Genomic DNA, 19,595 nt, shown 5'->3' with positions numbered 1-19,595 from the left:
CAATTTGAAAGTTAAAAGGAAGTTGTCATCTGGCAGGAGACCAGAGCATATTTCCTCAGAATCAGCAGATCTTCTTAAGCCTTCTTCAGAATCTATATTCTACTGCCAGTATCCAGCTTTGAAATTAAGGTGCAGCTGTGGCTTTGGCAGCTAATTTCTGGATTGCAATTTCCACCCTTGAACTTACAGGCAGCTCTCCTACCTCTTACAACAATTCTCAAACTGCAGAATTCTTTGTATAATATTTAGAATAATCATGTAGAATCAAGTATAATAAATTAATTTTAAATTAACTATTTATTAATTAAATGAATAATTGGTATTTTTATTGAAATATTTACAATAAATTCTTTTTCTTGTCTGATCCCTGACTACCCCTGTGTGAATATTTCCTCCTCAGATAGTTTTTTTTTTTTCCCTAAAGTATACATTAAAACATTTCTAAGCTCTCTTCTTTTTGCTTGACTGAAAGTATCTCAGTTTTATGCTAATTTTTGAATAATAATTTCACCAGGTAGACAACCTTAGACTATTACTTTTAGAATCATGATAATGTTATTCTCCTGTCTACTAGTTTCCACTGTTACAGTTAAGTCAGGTATTAGTTTATTTTTCCTATTTTATGTGGCCTGTATTTTTTAATTAAAATACCTTTTTTTTTTTAATCTTTTGTACTTTTAAGTTTTACTAGAATATATTTGGAGAAGGCAATGGCACCCCACTCCAGTACTGTTGCCCGGAAAATCCCATGGATGGAGGAGCCTGGTAGGCTGCAGTCCATGGGGACGCTAAGAGTCAGACACAACTGAGTGACTTCACTTTCACTTTTCATTTTCATGCATTGGAGAAGGAAATGGCAACCCACTCCAGTGTTCTTGCCTGGAGAATCCCATGGACAGAGAAGCCTGGTAGGCTGCAGTCCATGGGGCCGCACAGAGTCGGACACGACTGAAGCGACTTGGCAGCCGCAGCAGCAGAATATATTTAGGGTTTGTTGCTGTTCAGTATCTAAGTCGTGTCTGACTCTTTGTGACCCCATGAACTGCAGCACGCCAGGCATCCCTGTCCTTCACTATACCCTGAATTTGCTCAGTCTCATGATATTTGAGTCAGTGATGCCATCCAACCATCTCATCCTCTGTCGTCCCCTTCTCCTCCTGCCCTCAAACTTTCCCAGCATCAGGGTCTTTTCCAGTGAGTCAGCTGTTGGCATCAGGTGGCCAGAGTATTGGAGCTTCAGCTTCAGCATCAGTCCTTCCAGTGAATATTCAGGGCTGATTTCCTTTAGGATGGACTGGTTTGATCTCCTTGCAGTCCAAAGGACTCTCAACAGTCTTCTCCAGAACCACAGTTCAAAAGCATCAATTCTTCAGTGCTCAATCTTCTTTATAGTCCAACTCTCACATCTGTACCCGACCACTGGAAAAATGATAGCGTATATGGATCTTTGTTGGCAAAGTGATGTCTCTGCTTTTTAATATGTTGTCTAGGCTTGTTATAGCTTTTCTTCCAAAGGAACAAGTGTCTTTTAATTCCATAACTGCAGTCGCCATCCACAATGACTTTGGAGGCCAAAAAGATAAAACCTGTAACTGCTTCCACTTTTTCTGCATCTATTTGCCATGAAGTGATGGGGCCAGATGCCATAATCTTTGCTTTTTGAATGTTAAGTTTTAAGCCAGCTTTTCCACTCTCTTCTTTCACCTTCATCAAGAGGGTCTTTAGTTCCTCCTCACTTTCTACCATTAAAGTGGTATCATCTGCATATCTGAGGTTGTTGATATTACTTCCGGGAATCTTGATTCTAGCTCGTGAGTCATCAAGCATGGCATTTCACATGATGTACTCTGCATGTACATTCTGACTTCCCTGGTGGCTCAGACAGTAAAGAATCTGCCTGCAATGCAGGAGACTGGGATTTGATCTCTGGGTCTGGAAGATCCCCTGGAGAAGGGAATGGCAACCCATTCCAGTACTCTTACTTGGAGAAGCCCATGGACAAAGGAGGGTGACAATATACAGCCTTGTTGTACTCCATTACCAATTGGGAACTAGTCACTTCCATATCCAGTTCTAACTGTTGTTTATTGACCCACATATAGGTTTCTCAGACGACAGGTAAGGTGGCCTGGTATTTCCATATCTTTAAGAATTTTCCACATTTGTTGTGATTCATAAAGTCAAAGGCTGGAATAGTCAATGAAGCAGAGGTAGATTTTTTTTGGAATTCCTTTGTTTTTTTCTGTGATCCAGTGGATGTTGGCAATTTGATCTCTGGTTCCTCTGCCTTTTCTAAATCCAGCTTGTACATCTGGAAGTTCTTGGTTCATGTATACTGAAGCCTAGCTTGAAGGATTTTGAGCATATTGTTAGAATGTGAAATGAGTGGAATTGTATGGTAATTTGAACATTCTTTGGCATTGCCTTTCAAGGAAATGGCAACCCACTCCAGTACTCTTGCCTGGAAAATCCCATGGACAGAGAAGCCTGGTAGACTACAGTCCATGGGATCACAAAGAGTTGGACATGACTGAGTGACTTCACTTTCTTTCACTTTCTTTGGGATTGGAATAAAATCTCTTTGAATATCTCTTTGAATATTTATTCTCCACCATTCTATTTATTATCTTTTTTTTTTTGGAATTCTGATTATATGCATTTTTTATCTTTTCATGCTTGCCTCCACAGTTAATTTTAATCTAGCTCTCATAGCTTTTATCCTTTTTTTTCTGGTGGAAGTCTGGGTGATTTCTTCCGATTTGTCATCCACTTTGCTAGCTCTTCAACTCTCTAATCTGTGGTCTAGCTCACTAACTTTCTAATTTTAGAGGTTATATTTTTTGTTTCTAGATGTTTTTCTCAGTTAATTTGCAAAAATACCTTGTCAGTTTTGACAAATTCTTGTTTGATGTTTCTTATTTTCAATCATTTCTTTCTTTTAATATATATATATATAGCATACTTATTTTATGCAATATACTATTTTGGATAATTTCATCCTCTGTAGGTTTTTAAGAGTCTGATTCTGCAGTTTGTTGCTTCTGCAGTGTTGCTCATAGTTATTTATTTCCTCATATGTTTAGTAATTTTTGACTAAATTTGACTAAAATTGGACTTTTATCAATAAGGATATTTTGAGATGTGTTTTTAAGGTTTACTATCTTCCAAATTTTGTTGGATTTTTGAAGATATCTGGGCTTTTAAACTTAATTATTTTAAATATTTTTTAGCTTCAATTTTTTTTAGGATACAGATAGTATAAGAATCTTGGTTCCAGGCCTATATGAATACTGACTTGTGGCTAATATTTTATTTTCTCCCTTTTCCTTTTCCTTTCATCTCCTCCCATGTTCTTTTCTCTTTTCTTCCCCATCCCCTGCCTCCCTTCCCAATTTTAAATTTCTTCTATTTTTCCCACTCAAAATCAGGACAAAGACCAAGTATTTCTCAAGCTTTTTCTCTCTGAGAAATAGTTTACCCTTCGGTGGGTTACCTGGTGGAATTCTAGTTTTATGAAAGAATTTCCAATCTGTTTTTGCATCCAGTTTAATCCCAGGTTTTATTTCACTAGTGATATATTTCAACTCAGATCTAGGTTGTAGAGTTTCGAAAAATCCTCAAGGCAAACATCCAGTTTCTAAAACTTTCTATCAGAAGAATTTATTTTTCACTAGCTGGGGAATGCTTTCAAATGTAGGTTTTGCATTTTACCTAGTAGATTTGATTAAATTCTCCTCAAAGAGTTTTCTATTAATATAAATATTTAGTCTGCCATATTGCTAGAAATATAGTTAGCAATCATTATTAATGAGTTGCCAATCTGTTGTTAAAAGTGTTTGCAATGCCTAATTATAAAAGTATTGCTTACCATAGAGGCAGCTTTTAATTGGGGCTAAGTGTAATAGTGCATCATTCTTTATTATTCATCTCATAAAATCAGTGAATGGGTAGCTGATTTTATGGTTTCTACAATCTTATAAATTTTTAAAGTATCAATTGTATTTTATTTTATAAACTTGATAGCTGACATTCCTTTTCTACTGCAATTATAAAGTCACATATGGATTTTTAAGTATCTTTCTGGCAGTGATTCTTGCCTTTTCTAGCTACAAGACAATAAACATCAGTGTTTATGAGTGCTGATAAGACTCTGAATTCTATTCTGTACTCATTGTTCCTGCTGTGAAGTACTGCCTATTTGAAAACCACCCAAATAGAGACTGATTGCTATTATGAACACAGAAGACTATTCAAAGAAATAACCTTCCTTCTTGGCATGATGGGTAGCGGTGGTGATGAAAAGCCATACACCAGACGGTAAAAGTCAGTTTTGCAGTGCACCCCAGTCATGACATTGAACTTTTCACTCACTTGCTTGTTCATCATTTAGCCACTTAACCTATCAGGCATTCAACTTTGTCTCCTTTTCAGACATAGCTATTTGACATTTCCAGGCAAAACACATCTTCTTTTGCTTGCTATTCATTAGCGTCCATCAAAATACACTTTTTTATATTAAAAAATAAGACTGTGCTGAGATGGAATGCCAGAAACAAGCTGTTTTTCTTAGTAATGGACAAACAGCATCACTGGGACTTTCCAGGGGTGAACCCCATGTCTTTTAGAAGCTAAATGATTCATCTGACAAGATAATGAGTTGGTTGCTTTTTTTCTGGGAATATTTGCACAGAAAATTTTCCCCTTGGCTAAACAGTTTACAAAAATTATGAAGTGATATAAAAAACAATAAATATAAAAAGAAATAAACTAGTTTACCACAAATGGATTCAGAATGGAGTCAGAAAGGTAGACATGTAATACTTGGATATCTTGAAAAGAAATCTCCTCCTGGGTTAACATGTATCTGAGATAAGTATTATTACTATGGCTAGAAAATTAATTTTAGACTGTATTTAGAAACTTCTTGGGAGTTGGATGAAAAAAATCACAGGATCACAGTAGTGATTTTATTTTATGAATTCACATCTTTATAATAATAATATAAACTTTACTCACCTTTTTGTGTTTGTATAAAGAGCTAATAGACATAAATAATATGTCAGTTTGGCTTTGGCATATATTCATACTCCTCTATCCTCACAAAACTATATTTGAGAAAAGAGAATATTTTTTAAACATGTGGCATAACTTTGTAAGTAGTTAACATTAGAATTTCTCTTCTGTGGCATAATGAAGACGGTCATTGTTGTGTATGTCTAAGCATACTGAGGCTGTAAATTAAAGAGTTGGGTGATGTCTTACTCAGTTTAGGTTGCTATAACAAATACAATGGACTAGTAGCATATAAACAACTGAAATTCATTTCTCACAGTTCTGGAGGTTGGAAGTCTATCACTGTGCCAGCATAGTTGGGTCCTGGTGAGAGCTCTCTTCTGTTTTATAGGATTCTTGTATTCTCTCATGGTGGAAAGAGGACAAGAGGGCTCTCAAGGGCCTCTTTATAAGGGCAAGAATTTCATTTATGATGGAGTCCACCTCCTAAAGACCCAATCTTCTAACCCTATCACATTGGGGGTTAGAATTTGAGCATGTGAATTTTGAAGGAGCACAAACATTCAGTCCATTGCAGGTAAGAGGAGAGGGCTGTGAAATGGTGAGAAAAGACCGTATTTTAGCATCAGAAAAACAAGGACTTGTATAGTGTCAACTGCTTTATGTGAGTAATGGAGATGGTGTGACAATTAATAGTATGTGTCACCTACCCTGAGCCACAGGGTCCCAGGTATTTGTGCAAGCAAGCCAGGTCATGACAGTCAAGGCCAACTCTTTGCAATTCTATGGACCATGTCCTGCCAGGCTCCTCTGTCCATGAGATTCTCCAGGCAAAATACTGGAGTGGATTGCCAAGTCCTCCTCCACAGGATCTTCTCAGGGATCGAATCCGCACCTCTTACATCTCCTGCATTGGGAGGTGGGTTCTTTACCACCAGGACCACCTAGAGACCCAGGAGAGCCAATGACATAGTTCAGGTCTAAATCTGCAAGTCTCAGGATTGATGGCATAATTCCAGTTTGAAAGCTGGCAAGCTCAAGACCCCAGGAGGCACAGAGTCTGAAGGCAGGAAGAGCTCCTGTCCCCGCCAGAAAGAGTCTCTCATTCCAGGAGGGTCAGCTGTTTTGTTCTACTCATGCAGGCCCTCAACTGATCTGATGAGGGCCACTTACATTAGAGATGGCACTCTGCTTTACTTAGTCTATACATTCAAATGTTAAAGTCATTCAAAGCACCCTCACAGCCACAGCCGGAGTACACAGCTGTGTGTCCAATCAGCTGAGGGCCTGCATGAGCAGAACAAACAGGCGGACCCTCCTATGAGTGAGAGGGACTCCTCCTGGCAGGGGCAAGAGCTCTTCCTGAATTCAGACTCTTTGTGCTTTCTGGGGTCTTGAGCTTGCCGGCTTTTGAACTGGAATTGTACCATCAATCCTGAGAGTTTCAGATTTAGACCTGAACTATGTCATTGGCTCTCCTGGGTCTCTAGATCACTGATTGGCGATGTTGGGACTTCCCAGCCTCCATTATCATCGGAGACAATTCCTTATAATAAATCTCTTTATATACATAAAGTCTTGTTTATACACAGGACTGTAAAAGGTCTGTTTTCATTCTAATCCCAAAGAAGGGCAGTGCTAAAGAATGTTCAAACTACCACGCTATTGCACTCATTTCACATGGTAGCAAAGTAATGCTCAAAATTCTCCATGTCAGGCTTCAACAGTATGTGAACATGAACTTCCAGATGTATAAGCTGAATTTAGAAAGGGCAGAGGAACCAGAGATCAAATTGCCAGTGTCCATTGGATCATAGACAAAGCAAGAGAATTCCAGGAAACATCTACTTCTGCTTCATTGACTATGCTAAAGCCTTTGTGTGGATCACAACCAACTGGACAATTCTTAAAGAGACGGTAAAATCAGACCACCTTAACTGCTTCCTGTGAAACCTGTATGCAGGTTAAGAAGCAACAGTTAGAATTAGACATGGAACAACAGACTGGTTCCAAATTGGGAAAGGAAGACGTCAAGGCTGTATATTGTCACCCTGCTTATTTAACTTCTATGCAGAGTACATCATGCGAAATGCTGGGCTGGATGAAGCACAAACTGGAATCAAGATTGCTGGGAGAAATATCAATAACCTCAGATATGCAGATGACATCACCCTTATGGCAGAAAGCAAAGAGGAACTAAAGAGCTTTTTGATGAAGGTAAAAGAGGAGAGTGAAAAAGCTGGCTTAAAACTGAACATTCAGAAAATGAACATCATGACATCAGGGCCCGTCACTTCATGACAAATAGATGGGGAAACAATGACTGATTTTCTTTTCTTTGGCTCCAAAATCACTGCAGATGGTGACTGCAGCCATGAGATTAAAAGACACTTGCTCCTTGGAAGAAAAGCTATGACAAAACTGGACAGCATATTAAAAAGCAGAGACATTATTTTGCCAACAAAGATCTGTCTAGTCAAAGCTATGGTTTTTCCAGTAGTCATGTATGGATGTGAGAGTTGGACTATAAAGAAGGCTGAGCATTGGAGAACTGATGCTTTTGAACTGTGGTGTTGGAGAAGACTTCTGAGAGTCCCTTGGACTGCAAGGAGATCCAACCAGTCCATCCTAAAGGAAATCAGTCCTGAACATAGATTGGAAGGACTGATACTGAAGCTGAAGCTCCAATACTTTGGCCTCCTGATGCGAAGAACTGACTCACTGGAAAAGCCCCTGATGCTGGGAAAGATTGAAGGCAGGAGGAGAAGGGGATGACAGAGAATGAGATGGCTGGATGGCATCACTAACTCGATGGACATGAGTTTGAGCAAGCTCCAGGAGATGACGAAGGACAGGGAAGCCTGGCATGCTGCAGTCCATGGGGTCACAAAAAAATGGGCATGACTGAGTGACTGAACAACAAAATCTTGTTGTTAAAAATATATTTATATCTATATCCTGTTGGTTCTCTTGTTATCTACCTCTGGCATATCTTTTGCTAAGTGTGACAGAAACTAAAGGCATAATCAATAATATCACAGTGTACTTTACACACAAAGACAGAAAAAATCTACAACAAGCATTCTCCCCAATACTAATCGATCAGCTTGGACACATAATTCCTATTCAACCCATGGCTTAGGTCAGAGGACAAAATATATGCACTTAGAATAAAAAACCTGACTTTAAGTTTTATTTATTAATAATCTAACTTTTTTAAGTTCAAAAAGTTAAGGTGAGAATGTCATTCACACAGCTTCTATATTTAGCACCTGCAATCAATCAAATCCTTAATGTTTTTCAAGGAAAAGGAGCTTTTTAAAACCTGGTTTTAAAACCTGGTTTTGCCCAGGTTTAAAGTTGCTGATTTGTAATAACTGAAGATATCAAAATCATTATTACTCATTGAGAATGTTGTGAAATAATACTTTTAATAGAAATTTATTTTACCATTGATATTTTCTAGTTATGTACAAAACCTCTGCTCTCTAGGACTCAAGATGTGGTACCCTTGATGCCTGTGAAATCAAAAGAGGAAGGCTTTGGTAAGTCCTCCACGGGATTTAAAATTAGGATTTCTAGTCATATTAGTCAAAAGTGACGCTGGAATTTCCAGTCATCCTTTTAAGCTGCTCCTTCAATGTAACTGGTTCTCCCTCCATCCTGAGGAAAAGTGTGGTTGGCTATAAAGCCAGAGCTTTAAACTAACATGGGTCTACTCAGTCTGTCAGTAATTCTCAAGAGATTTTGCTGCTTATATTGCAAAGTGAAAGTGTTAGTCACTCAGTCGTGTCTGACTCCTTGTGACCCGGTGGAATGTAGCCCGCCAGGGTCCTCTGCCCATGGGATTCTTCAGGCAAGAAGACTGGAGTGGGTTGCCCTTCCCTTCTCTAGGGCATCTTCCTGACCCAGGGATTGAACCCAGGTCTTCGGCATTGCAGGTAAATTGTTTACTGTCTGAGTCACCTGGGAAGCCCATATTGCAAAATGAATAATCAAACATTCCAGAGAATAATCAGTTCATGAGTCCAAGAGTCTGAAATGGGACTGGTGTGACTAGAACAGAGAGATAGGAAGAAGGGGAAGGAACTACGCTCTGGGGTAACAGACAAGGCCATGTCCAGGAGTTTTGTGTGTTTAAGATATGACCCATTTTCCGGGTAACTGAAATGTCTGCATTTTCATACTTCAGAAAAGTTAAAGTACTCTATTAGGTGAAGAAGAATGTGTCCCGAAAAATGTTGGTTATGGCTTCCACTTCAGTCCTTTGAAAAACTACCTATCATCCTGGTTGTTACAAAAAATAAAATAAATGCTAGAAAGAGAGATCAGTTCAGAAAGTTAAGCTGTTGATTAGCAGCGAGTGTACTGGTGGGAGGCAGGGAGAGTTCCACTCCAGGATCTGGCTTTTCCACTGTCTGATCTTGGCAGAGCTGACCCTATGACTAGAGGCAAACTAATTAATCTCTTTGTGCCTTGGCTGCTTGTCTTTGCAGTAAAGACAACAGTGACTCACCAAAAGGACTGTAAACTGTCTATAAATGTCAACCGTTACAGATATAATATAAATACTTATTCCAGTTCTGAGAGTCTAATATTTACTTCAGAGTTTAAGTATCTTCTCTCTGCCTAAATAAAATGTCATGTTTAATTTTTGTCAAGCTATTTTTTGTATGTGTGGTAGAGTAAGCTTGACTTTATCTTCTCATACAGTCAAATCTATGCTTATTGAAAATGCACTTTTTCTGATGCCTGTTGTTCAACTCAATACACTGGGTCTCAAATTATCATTGTAACACCTCTTGGCAGCTCACAGTTTAATGCAGTAGAGCTGCTGGGAGAGAAGTGGGAATAGGGGGTGGAGGAGAAGCAAAGGTACTTTTAACTTTTTTATAAATGACAGCTCTTCTTGCCTCTTAAATAAGAAGGGTACGCTTATTTCAATTATATTGACTATAGTCAAGCAATTCAAATTGGATCAGCAGACACATAATAACATGCCAAGCGGTGGCCAAGTTAAGGAGCTTCAAACTGGGTTTTATTGTGGATTCGCTGATTCACATGGAAATTGCCATTTCCTTTGTGATATTTCCAGTAATTTTGTGGGAAGTATTTATATAACTGTATTCCTTCAGTGGCATAAAGATTATCTCTTTCTGTAATTATTCTTGGTTATCATATCACACTTTCTTTAGCAGATGAAAAGAAACACTAGTCTTCTGGAACAATAAAATGTTTGCAGTATTGAAGTAGCTATTTCTTTGTGAATTCAGAGAAAAATCATACATTCTCTGCAAGTCCTTTAAAAAAATTCAAGTCTCATAAATATGTAGGCTGTTGGCAAGATGATATTAATGACTCAGACATGTGACGACAATGTTTTTGTTGGTGTGCTATGGACTATGTCCAACTGGGTGCCTAAAGATCCTGGTTCGCGGCCGTGGCGGGCTGCGAAGGAACAGTGAGCTGGACAGACAGACGCCGCCCGTAGCTCTGGCCCGGGTCCCCGTGCCGTGTGACTGATGTAGTCCTCCCGGCCTGTGCCCAGCTCAAGTGAGGATGGGAAAGTGTGAAAGTCGCTCAGTCGTGTCCTGAGGACTAGCTGTTTGAAGTTCAGAGTGCAGAGTTAGGTATTTTATTGAGCTCTTACCTAACTGGGTCTTCTTTCCCTGTCCCCATTTCCTTCTGCTCTGGTTTTGCTCCAGTTGATGCTGCTGCATTTTGAGAGTCAGGGTTTATGGTCTTATCTTCATGTGTATTTTTCTCAGAGACTTTGTCTGTGGAAAAGAAACAACATATAAATAGAAGACTATATGCCACTCTTAATACAGCTGTGTTGGACAGCAGATGATGCTTGTTTTTGTTTTTTCAGGATGGTCTTCTCCAGAACACTTCCTCTCAGATTCCTCTGAACAAAATAGGATATTATTCAGGAGACATTAATAACATGCAGAACTTTCAGACTGATTAAAAAATACACTTAAATGTGGTGCATTATGCAACAGAAATTTCACATGGTATAATTTCTTTTTGATATTAGCAAAGCTGAGATTAATAAGGATTAATATTCAAAATAATTAACATTCAAAAGGCATTTTCAGTTTGCTAAAGTATTCATAATTTATGGCTGAAATTGATTCATCAAAAATTCAGAAAAATAAAACAGGCAAAAAGGATGTCATTGGTATTTAGAATTTTGCATTCTAATTTTGCTTATTGATAAAAATGGTTTTTGATTTGATCATTTTAGCTATGACCACTTTTCTGAAGAAGCAATGCAAGCTAATATGTATTAGATTCATTTTTATTTTTTCATTCAAACCTACAAATACAGTTTCCAATTAATATAGTTTAAATTGTAATTTACCCAGAGAATAATCAATTCATGGGTAAATATTTGAATTTTAGAGAAGATTTTAATGAAAGTAAATGGCTTAATATAAAAAGAAAACACAGAGGGAGCAAAGAAATAAAATGAATACAATTTAATTCACTATTCACAGTTTCTAATTTATTTTTAATTGGATGTACTATGTTTTGGAAATTGAAATCAAAGCCCAAATAATGATTCTTATTTTATTATAATACATTATAATTTTAAAACTTAAGCCAACACAGTATTGAAGATTTGGGTTTGCAAAACTGATAATTCAGGAGATGATTGCTTACTTTACAAAAGTTTTCACCATACAGGTCCTTTAATATCAAAATTGTTATGATCCATCTAAAAGTTTTTCAATATACTAAGCTTTTCAGGAACATGTTTAAAGAATAAATTCAAGTCATTACTTGCAATTAAAACAAAAAATTTCTGCTGACTCAGTAAAAAATCTGCCTGTGATGCGGCCAGATCAGGGTTTGATTCCTGGGTTGGGAAGATTCCTTGGAGGCGGGAATAGCAACCCACCCCATTATTCTTGTGTGGAGAATTCCATGGACAGAGGATCCTAGTGAGTGGGATCCTAGGATCCTAGTCCATGGGATCGCAAAGAGTCAGATATGACTGAGTGACTAACACAATATACAACAGACTCCGGGAGTTTCCAAGATGATTTTTTTCATTTTGCATCTATTTACCTTTGTTTTGGAATTAAAGTAATTTCGGCTGGAAGATAGGAAACACACACTTTCCATATGTCATTTTGTACTAAGAAACTTGAGATAGAAATAAGAGAGAAGAATTTCCCTTATGTATTTGGCTCAAGTCATATCTTTCTATTTCTTTTTATCCACCTCCCACAATCATTTTCCAGATCTTTGACACTGTGCCATGTACTGCTGCCTAAGAAAGCGGATGGCCAACTCTTTTTCCTATGTCTACAAATATTGGGGGCAATCACCATATGGTATTTTAAAGCAGAGTTCATAACCTCTGGCTCTGGATGTCCAGTACATTCCTGGACTGGAACTCGACGCTATATGTTGTGTATGCATTTTTTTCCCATGGAGAGGAACTAGGGTTAACGTGAGCTCATCAAAGGAGTCTGGACCAAAAAAGGGCTATGAGTTATTTTGTGCACATATGAATTTCTAGAAACACCTGTCCCCCAAAGAATATTAGGATTGAAGTAGAGCATGAAAAATGAATAAAAGAATTCAGAAAAAGCCCTCCTGAATATAAAAGAGGCAGAATCTGTAAAACAGAATATTCCTTAGGAGACTTTTAGTGACTACTTCTTAGAGAGGCACATGGGTATAAGTTATATTATCCTCTTCTTCCTCTTCCATTGCTAATTCAATCCACAGCATATGTATCTTTGCTGTGTTACTTTTCTGCTAGTACCAATTATATGACCAATCGTTTTGCAGGAGTTATTTTCTTCCAATCTAATAAAGAATTTATCTTTATTCCACAACATTTGGATTTAACTAAGTAAGCAGATCTTCACATCTTACCAGGTCTCCTCTAGATATTACCAAGCCTTTCTAAAAGGATGCTCCATTATGACAAATCTGGGCTATTTAGAAATTAATTATAGCCTAGTTTGCTTTGTGGATAAGCATTTCAATTATAAAATAAATCTTCAATCATAGCTTATTGATGAAGATGAGAAACCAGTTATTTTCCATTCTTGGATTCAAAGCAGAACAACTAAAAAAAATACCTCTGAGAACTGAAAACAAAAGGCTCTCCATCAACCACAGTCAGCGTGGGTGTCTTTTCATCCATGCAACATGTTATTTTGTTTGTGGGAACAGATGGTCACATTGTTGGCATCATCTCCGTCATGAGAGAGAAATCCAAAATGCATGGCAAACCTTGCATTGGCATCTGGGTAGAGTTCTGTGAGCTGGGCATTGTACTTGTTCCCAGCTTCGCACATGGACAGCAGGATTCCCTCTTTTGTAGCTGCACAAATGAACGGAATGAGCCTTCCTGCCAACTGTGCTCTTTGCACACTGTCGAGCAATTGCCAGATCTCATCAGGATACTTGGTCAAATTTGGCCCTGGAATGTGTACCCATGGCAGATATCAGAGTGTTCTGATATGGCTGCTTTTTACTGAATGCGCAAGGGTGAGTACTGAGTGCTCTCCAGAAACTTGGCTGATTCTGTCTCCAGCCCGGGCCTCAGCAATACACCTCCAGACTGTCTGACCCCCTTGCAGCAGGGCTTGGTGACAGCCTGTGTAGGTGTGAAACACCTGCTTTCCTCTTCAAGAGAGGAAACGATTGATGAAAAGTCATCAACCTTCTATATTTTATCAGTGGCACTAAATAACTGCTGCAAAAGGAGGGATTCAAATAAAGAAACTAATTTGGGAATAAGGTTCTTAATTAGGCATTGGTTCAAGTGGCTCTTTTTTGGATGAATGTAAAAAGAAGGCCTGAAAATGCTTTCATTGGTTGGAATATGTGATGCAGGGGACCTTATTACTTAGTTAAATTTCTAACTCTTAAAACAGCAAATACATTACGGGTTCTGTTTCAAAAACAAATCTCTTTTAATTCAGTTCAGTTCATTTCAGTTCAGTCCTTCAGTCAGGTGTGACGCTTTGTGACCCCATGGACTGCAGCACACCAGGCTTACCTGTCCATCACCAACTCTGGGAGCTTGCTCAAACTCCATCGAGTCTATGATGCCATCCAACCATCTCATTCTCTGTTGTCCCCTACTCCTCTCACCTTCAATCTTCCCCAGCATCAGGGTCTTTTGAAATGAGTCAGTTCTTCCCATCAGGTGGCCAAAGTATTGGAATTCCAGCTTCAACATCAGTCCTTTCAATGTATATTCAGGACTGATTTCCTTTAGGATGGACTGGTTGGCTCTCCTTGCAGTCTAAGAGACTCTCAGGAATCTTTTCCAACACCACAGTTCAAAAGCATCAATTCTTCAGCACTCAGCTTTCTTTATAGACCAACTCTCACATCCATATCTGACTACTGGAAAAACCATAGCTCTGAGTAGATGGACCTTTGTAGGCAAAGTAATATCTCTGCTTTTTAATATTCTGTCTAGGTTGATCATAGCTTTTCTTCCAGGGAGCAAGCATCTTTTAATTTCATGGCTGCAGTCATCATCTGCAGTGATTTTGGAGTCCAAGAATATAAAGTCAGTCACTGCTTCCATTGTTTCCCCATCTATTTGCCATGAAGTGATGGGACCAGGTGCGATGATCTTTGTTTTTTGAATGTTGAGTTTTAAGCCAATTTTTTTGGTCTCCTCTTTCACCTTCATCTAGAAGCTCTTCAATTCCTCTTCACTTTCTGCCATAAGGGTGGTGTCATCTACATATCTGAGGTTACTGATATTTCTCCCAGCAATCTTGATTCCAGTTTGTGCTTCATCCAGCCTGACATTTTGCATGATGTACTCTGCATATAAGTTAAATAAGCAGGGTGACAATATGCAACCTTGACATACTCCTTTCCAAATTTGGAACCAGTATGTTGTTTCATGTCTGGTTCTACTGTTGCTTCTTGACCTGCATACAGATTTCTCAGGAGGCAGGTCATATGGTCTGGTATTCCCATCTCTTTAAGAATTTTCCAGAGTTTGTGGTGATCCACACAGTCAAAGGCTTTGGTGTAATCAATAAAGCAGAAGTAGATGTCTTTCTGGAATTCTTTTGCTTTTTTGATGATCCAACAGATGTTGGCAGTTTGATCTCTGGCTCCTCTGGCTTTTCTAAATCCAGCTTGAACGTCTGGAAGTTCTCGTTTCAGGTACTGTGAAGCCTGGCTTGGAGAATTTTGAGCATTACTTTGCTAGAATATGAGATGAGTGCAATTGTGTGGTAGTTTGAACATTCTTTGGCATTGCCCTTCTTTGGGACCAGAATGAAAACTGACCTTTTCCAGTCCTGTGGCCACTGCTGAGTTTTCCACATTTGCTGGCATATTGAGTGCAGCACTTTCACAGCATCTCTTTTAGGATTTTAAATAGCTCCACTGGAATTCCATCACCTCCATTAGCTTTGTTCATAGTAATGCTTCCTAAGGCCCACTTGGCTTCGCATTCCAGGGTGTCTGGCTCTACGTGACTGATCACATCTTCATGGTTTTCTGGGTCATGAAGATTTTTTTTGTACCGTTGTTCTGTGTATTGTTGCCACCTCTTCTTAATATCTTCTGCTTCTGCTCCTTATTAGATACCAACAATACCTGAGTGCTAGTCGCTGGATGAATTAATAAAGACTAAATCTGAGTACTCTGATTAGATGCATAAATGATACTGTTATTTTCCTGTTAATGAATGAACATTTGGCATTAAAAAGTGAATAACACAGTTTACGAAGCATATGATTAATGGGCACCCAAGGTTATATTTATGGCTCAGCTTGTGATTAATTTTATAGTTGCTAGACTATAAGTATCCTTAGAATAATTTTAATTATAACATAATACTTTGATCACACTTGAAATTTTATTACATCTTTGCAGATTGTGAAATGACACGGAGGACGCTGGCAAACATTATAGCAATGCATGTACAATGGAGTCTGATGGAGCGCCCTGAAGTGCCACCGAATAGAAAAATGGAGTACTTTACATTAAGTGCTCATGCAATTTTTAAAAATCTAAGGGAGAAGGAATCAGAGCAGGTGAGAGTTCTGGAAACCTTCCTATTAGAGGAATGGTTGAGGAACTTAAGTTCTTTAGCTAAGGTACTGAAGACTAACTAGTGACCTAGCCGTTATTTCCAATTCTTTGAAGGGCCATTAAATAGACAAGAAAATAAAATTATTTCACACAGTCCAGAAGGCACAGGAGGAATCCATCCATGGAATTTATAAAACACACAAACAAACCTCAAACATTCTTAAACTTGTCTAACAGTGAAACACACATTTTTGTGAGGCAGTGACGGCCCCGTTGCTGGAGGTGTGCAGGCAGAAGCCTGGACCAAGAGTGTCAGATGAGGTCCCTGAATCTGGCCAGAGGTTAGAGTTCCTCCAGGCAGCCGTAACATGCTAAAAAGTCCTGAAGGAATTTTTACATTTAGGCAGATTTTGCTTTAACATGCATCTCCATAAGTAAAAAAATGAATAATAGCAAACAAAAAAGAATACAGATCCACATAAGGTAGCTTTGGTACTGTGTCAGAATCAGCTCTGGTACTTTCTCAACGTCATGCTTGATTTCCAGGACATTTTGTTGGGAATAATTCATCTAGAAAATACATTTTATGTATGGGTATTAGGGCAAAAGTGGTGATTTACTGGTGCTAGGTACCGAATAGAGAGCTCTAATCCTTACATCACTAATTCTCTGGGTGACTAGATAAGTCGCTTTTCTATAACAGTTTCCTCATCCATAAAATGAGAAATACTTTTGTCATGGGGATTTCTGTGAGGATTAGATAAAGACTGCATTTGAGAAAAATGCAATATAAATACAAAGTGTTCCACCAGCCAGACTACGATAAATTAAAATTATCTTTTAAAAAAAAAATATCTACATTAACTCCTTCCTGTCTGCACAGCATTAATGTGTGTGGGGTATACAGGACCTTTTGTTTACTCGAAAGGATTCCAGGGATTTGGAAAGCAGAATGTGATTTCCTATATTTTTTTAGTAGAAAGAAGCCTAAAAACATAGAGTTGGATGTAACTGAATTATGCAAATATATTTAAATCATTCAAGCTACAAAAAATGGCATTTTGTCCAAAAAATAATAAAGGAGCAAAAACACCCATCCAATTCACATTGGTTACAGTCTCAAGTTTTTAGTTAAGAAAAAAAAAGAAAGAAACTGAGGTATTTGATCCCAGTCTGCTCTTCTGTTTGATATTTAAAACAGAGTATGGTTTCTCTGCCTACCTTACTCTTTTAGCCGACACAGCCCCCCACTTCCGCTACGTCACCAGCAGGAACAGTGCCTGAGGGCGCCCCGAGCGGGGTGAGCAAGAGCGGGTGGCCGCCCGCAGCTGCCGGGTGCCCGCATGCTGTACCGGAGGCTGCGCACTGGGAGTGAAGGCTGTTATCGGAGTCCGGCAGACCACTCTCTCTGGACTATGGACCACGAAATGAATAGATGGCGGGACAGCAGTCCAGAGGAGATACGCAGACAGGAACACAGCCACCTTGACAACTGAAGCCACGTTCACCGTGAAACAAGAGTCAGAGAAGGCAATCAGCCCATAGGACAGCTTCTATCCCCAGAGTGCCTTTTCAGTTCCAGTTATCCGCAAGTTTTCTCACAGTGACCCGTTGTCAGCCAAGGTGCCCTGATCACTCCTCTGTCCCTTGCCAACCCAGCATGGTTTGGACTTTTCTTCCTCATTTCAAACCATAAAAGACACGGTATAGATATATATATATATTTTTCTAGACTAAATTTTCAGAAATGTCACATGCCAAGTTAATTCATTTCTCATTTCTTTTGTCCATCACTACATTAGGTATCATTTTTGAAAGAATATTCCTTAGTGAGCTCTATAATTCTAGTTATATACTATATAAGACTATTAGCAGAGAAATATGCTTGGAACAACTTTGATAAAAATTTAACTCATTTTTGTTGTTGTTTTTGTGGTTTCTATATTCCCATCTTTCCTTTAGCTGGTGAATAGACTGACAGTCACAGAGAATGGACTATAATGCTAAAATTAACCATAGTAGTCCCTCTTCTGGATGCCAGTCAAGCTGTTTGCTCTTACATGGGGAATTTACTGATACTTATAAATTAGATTTCAGTAGATAGTCTGTCTATTTTCCTATCCCACATAAGGCAAGTTAAATTGTACAAGTTAATTGTTACTGCCAAGGACTAAAGAGTGGTGTTAGTTGCTCAGTGGTGTCTGACTCTTTGCAACCCCATGGACCATAGGCGGCAGGCTCCTTTGTCCATGGAGTTCTCCAGGCAAGAATATTGGAGAGGATAGCCATTCTATTCTCCAGCTGATCTTCTGGATCCAGGGATCGAACCCAGGGCTCCTGCATTGCAGGTAGATTCTTTTCTGTCTGAGCCACCCAGGAAGCCCAAAGAAGGGTCTCTTGTTTAAATAAGCTAGGATTGCCCCTCTTTTTTTGGTCTATATTTTAAAAAGTCAACATGTTTTATTTTTTAGAATAGTTTTGCTCTAGAGCTGTTATCTCTCTGGATCTCTGTTCAAACTGTTAAGAAGCAGCTGAGATGCAGGCCATGTCAGTTTGGAGAGATGGAGGGAGCTGGCAAGGCCTGGGATGCTCTGCAGACCTACACTGTACTGGACCTGGAGCGCTGGGATCTTGGTTGTGGAGAGCTGTTTGACCCAGAAGGTTTGGGGGGATCCCACAGCTGTAGTCTGTTCGTAGCACAGTCTGGGCTGAAAGGCATGAGCAGAGAGGAAGGAAAGAGTAAGAGGAGAACTAAAAGCATCTTGTTGAGGGCTGTCAACGTCCACAGGTTTGAGCAACATGGAGAACCTACACGTGGTGGGTTAGAGGCCACGGGATGGTGGTATGGGTTAAATTTGACAAGAATTCAGTTTTTCCTTCTGGAATTTAAAAAAGGGTGTGAACATTTAAAAAGTCAACATTTAAAAACTGGGACACTTCAAGCTAAGATTTGTCTTTGCAGTCTCTCTAGACTGGACATGGAATGTCTGGAAGCATGTGACCCGTATCCCCACGTGGAAGTGGCTGGTAGGAGCCGCATACCCTCGGGGCTCTTTGTATCAGGCATGAGCAATCGTCACTTGCACACCCTGACTTCTGTCAACACTGGAATTTACAAACCTCAATGCTCAATGCTTTACCTATATTACTTAAATTTATACCCACAACCTAGTCGTGACAGTATTATCCTTATTTTATATATAAGCAAGCTCTGAGTCAGCGATGTTTAATATCTTGACTGCTACTGCTAAGTCGCTTCAGCCATGTCCGACTCTGTGCGACCCCGTAGATGGCAGTCCACCAGGCTCCGCCGTCCCTGGGATGCTCCAGGCAAGAGCACTGGAGTGGGTTGCCATTTCCTTCTCCAGTGCATGAAAGTGAAAAGTGAAAGTGAAGTCGCTCAGTCATGTCTGACTCTTCGCGATCCCATGGACTGTAGCCTACCAGGCTCCTCCGTGCATGGGATTCTCCAGGCAAGAGTAGTGGAGTGGGGTGCCATTGCCTTCTCCAATGTCTTGACTAAGGTCACAGAAAAACTA

The 19,595-nt window shown here is 39.2% G+C and overlaps 1 protein-coding gene and 1 long non-coding RNA gene across 2 annotated transcripts in view; one reads left to right on the top strand and one right to left on the bottom strand.

The window, feature by feature from the left end:
• The window catches only part of CNGB3 (cyclic nucleotide gated channel subunit beta 3), a 190,713-nt gene that overhangs the window by 159,854 nt on the left and 11,264 nt on the right, over window positions 1-19,595 (bottom strand). The window contains exon 3 of the mRNA XM_055546721.1: window positions 10,664-10,790. Coding sequence (XP_055402696.1) covers window positions 10,664-10,790 — 127 coding nt within the window. The remainder of the gene's footprint in view (window positions 1-10,663; window positions 10,791-19,595) is intronic.
• Window positions 1-19,595, top strand: part of LOC129627106 (uncharacterized) — a 47,138-nt gene that overhangs the window by 26,549 nt on the left and 994 nt on the right. The gene's annotated exons all lie outside the window — the stretch shown is intronic.

The sequence above is a fragment of the Bubalus kerabau genome, chromosome 14 (assembly GCF_029407905.1).
Source record: "Bubalus kerabau isolate K-KA32 ecotype Philippines breed swamp buffalo chromosome 14, PCC_UOA_SB_1v2, whole genome shotgun sequence".
Lineage (NCBI taxonomy): Eukaryota > Metazoa > Chordata > Mammalia > Artiodactyla > Bovidae > Bubalus > Bubalus kerabau.
Note: the sequence above shows the minus strand (reverse complement) of the source record. Positions and strands in the feature narration are given on the sequence as shown.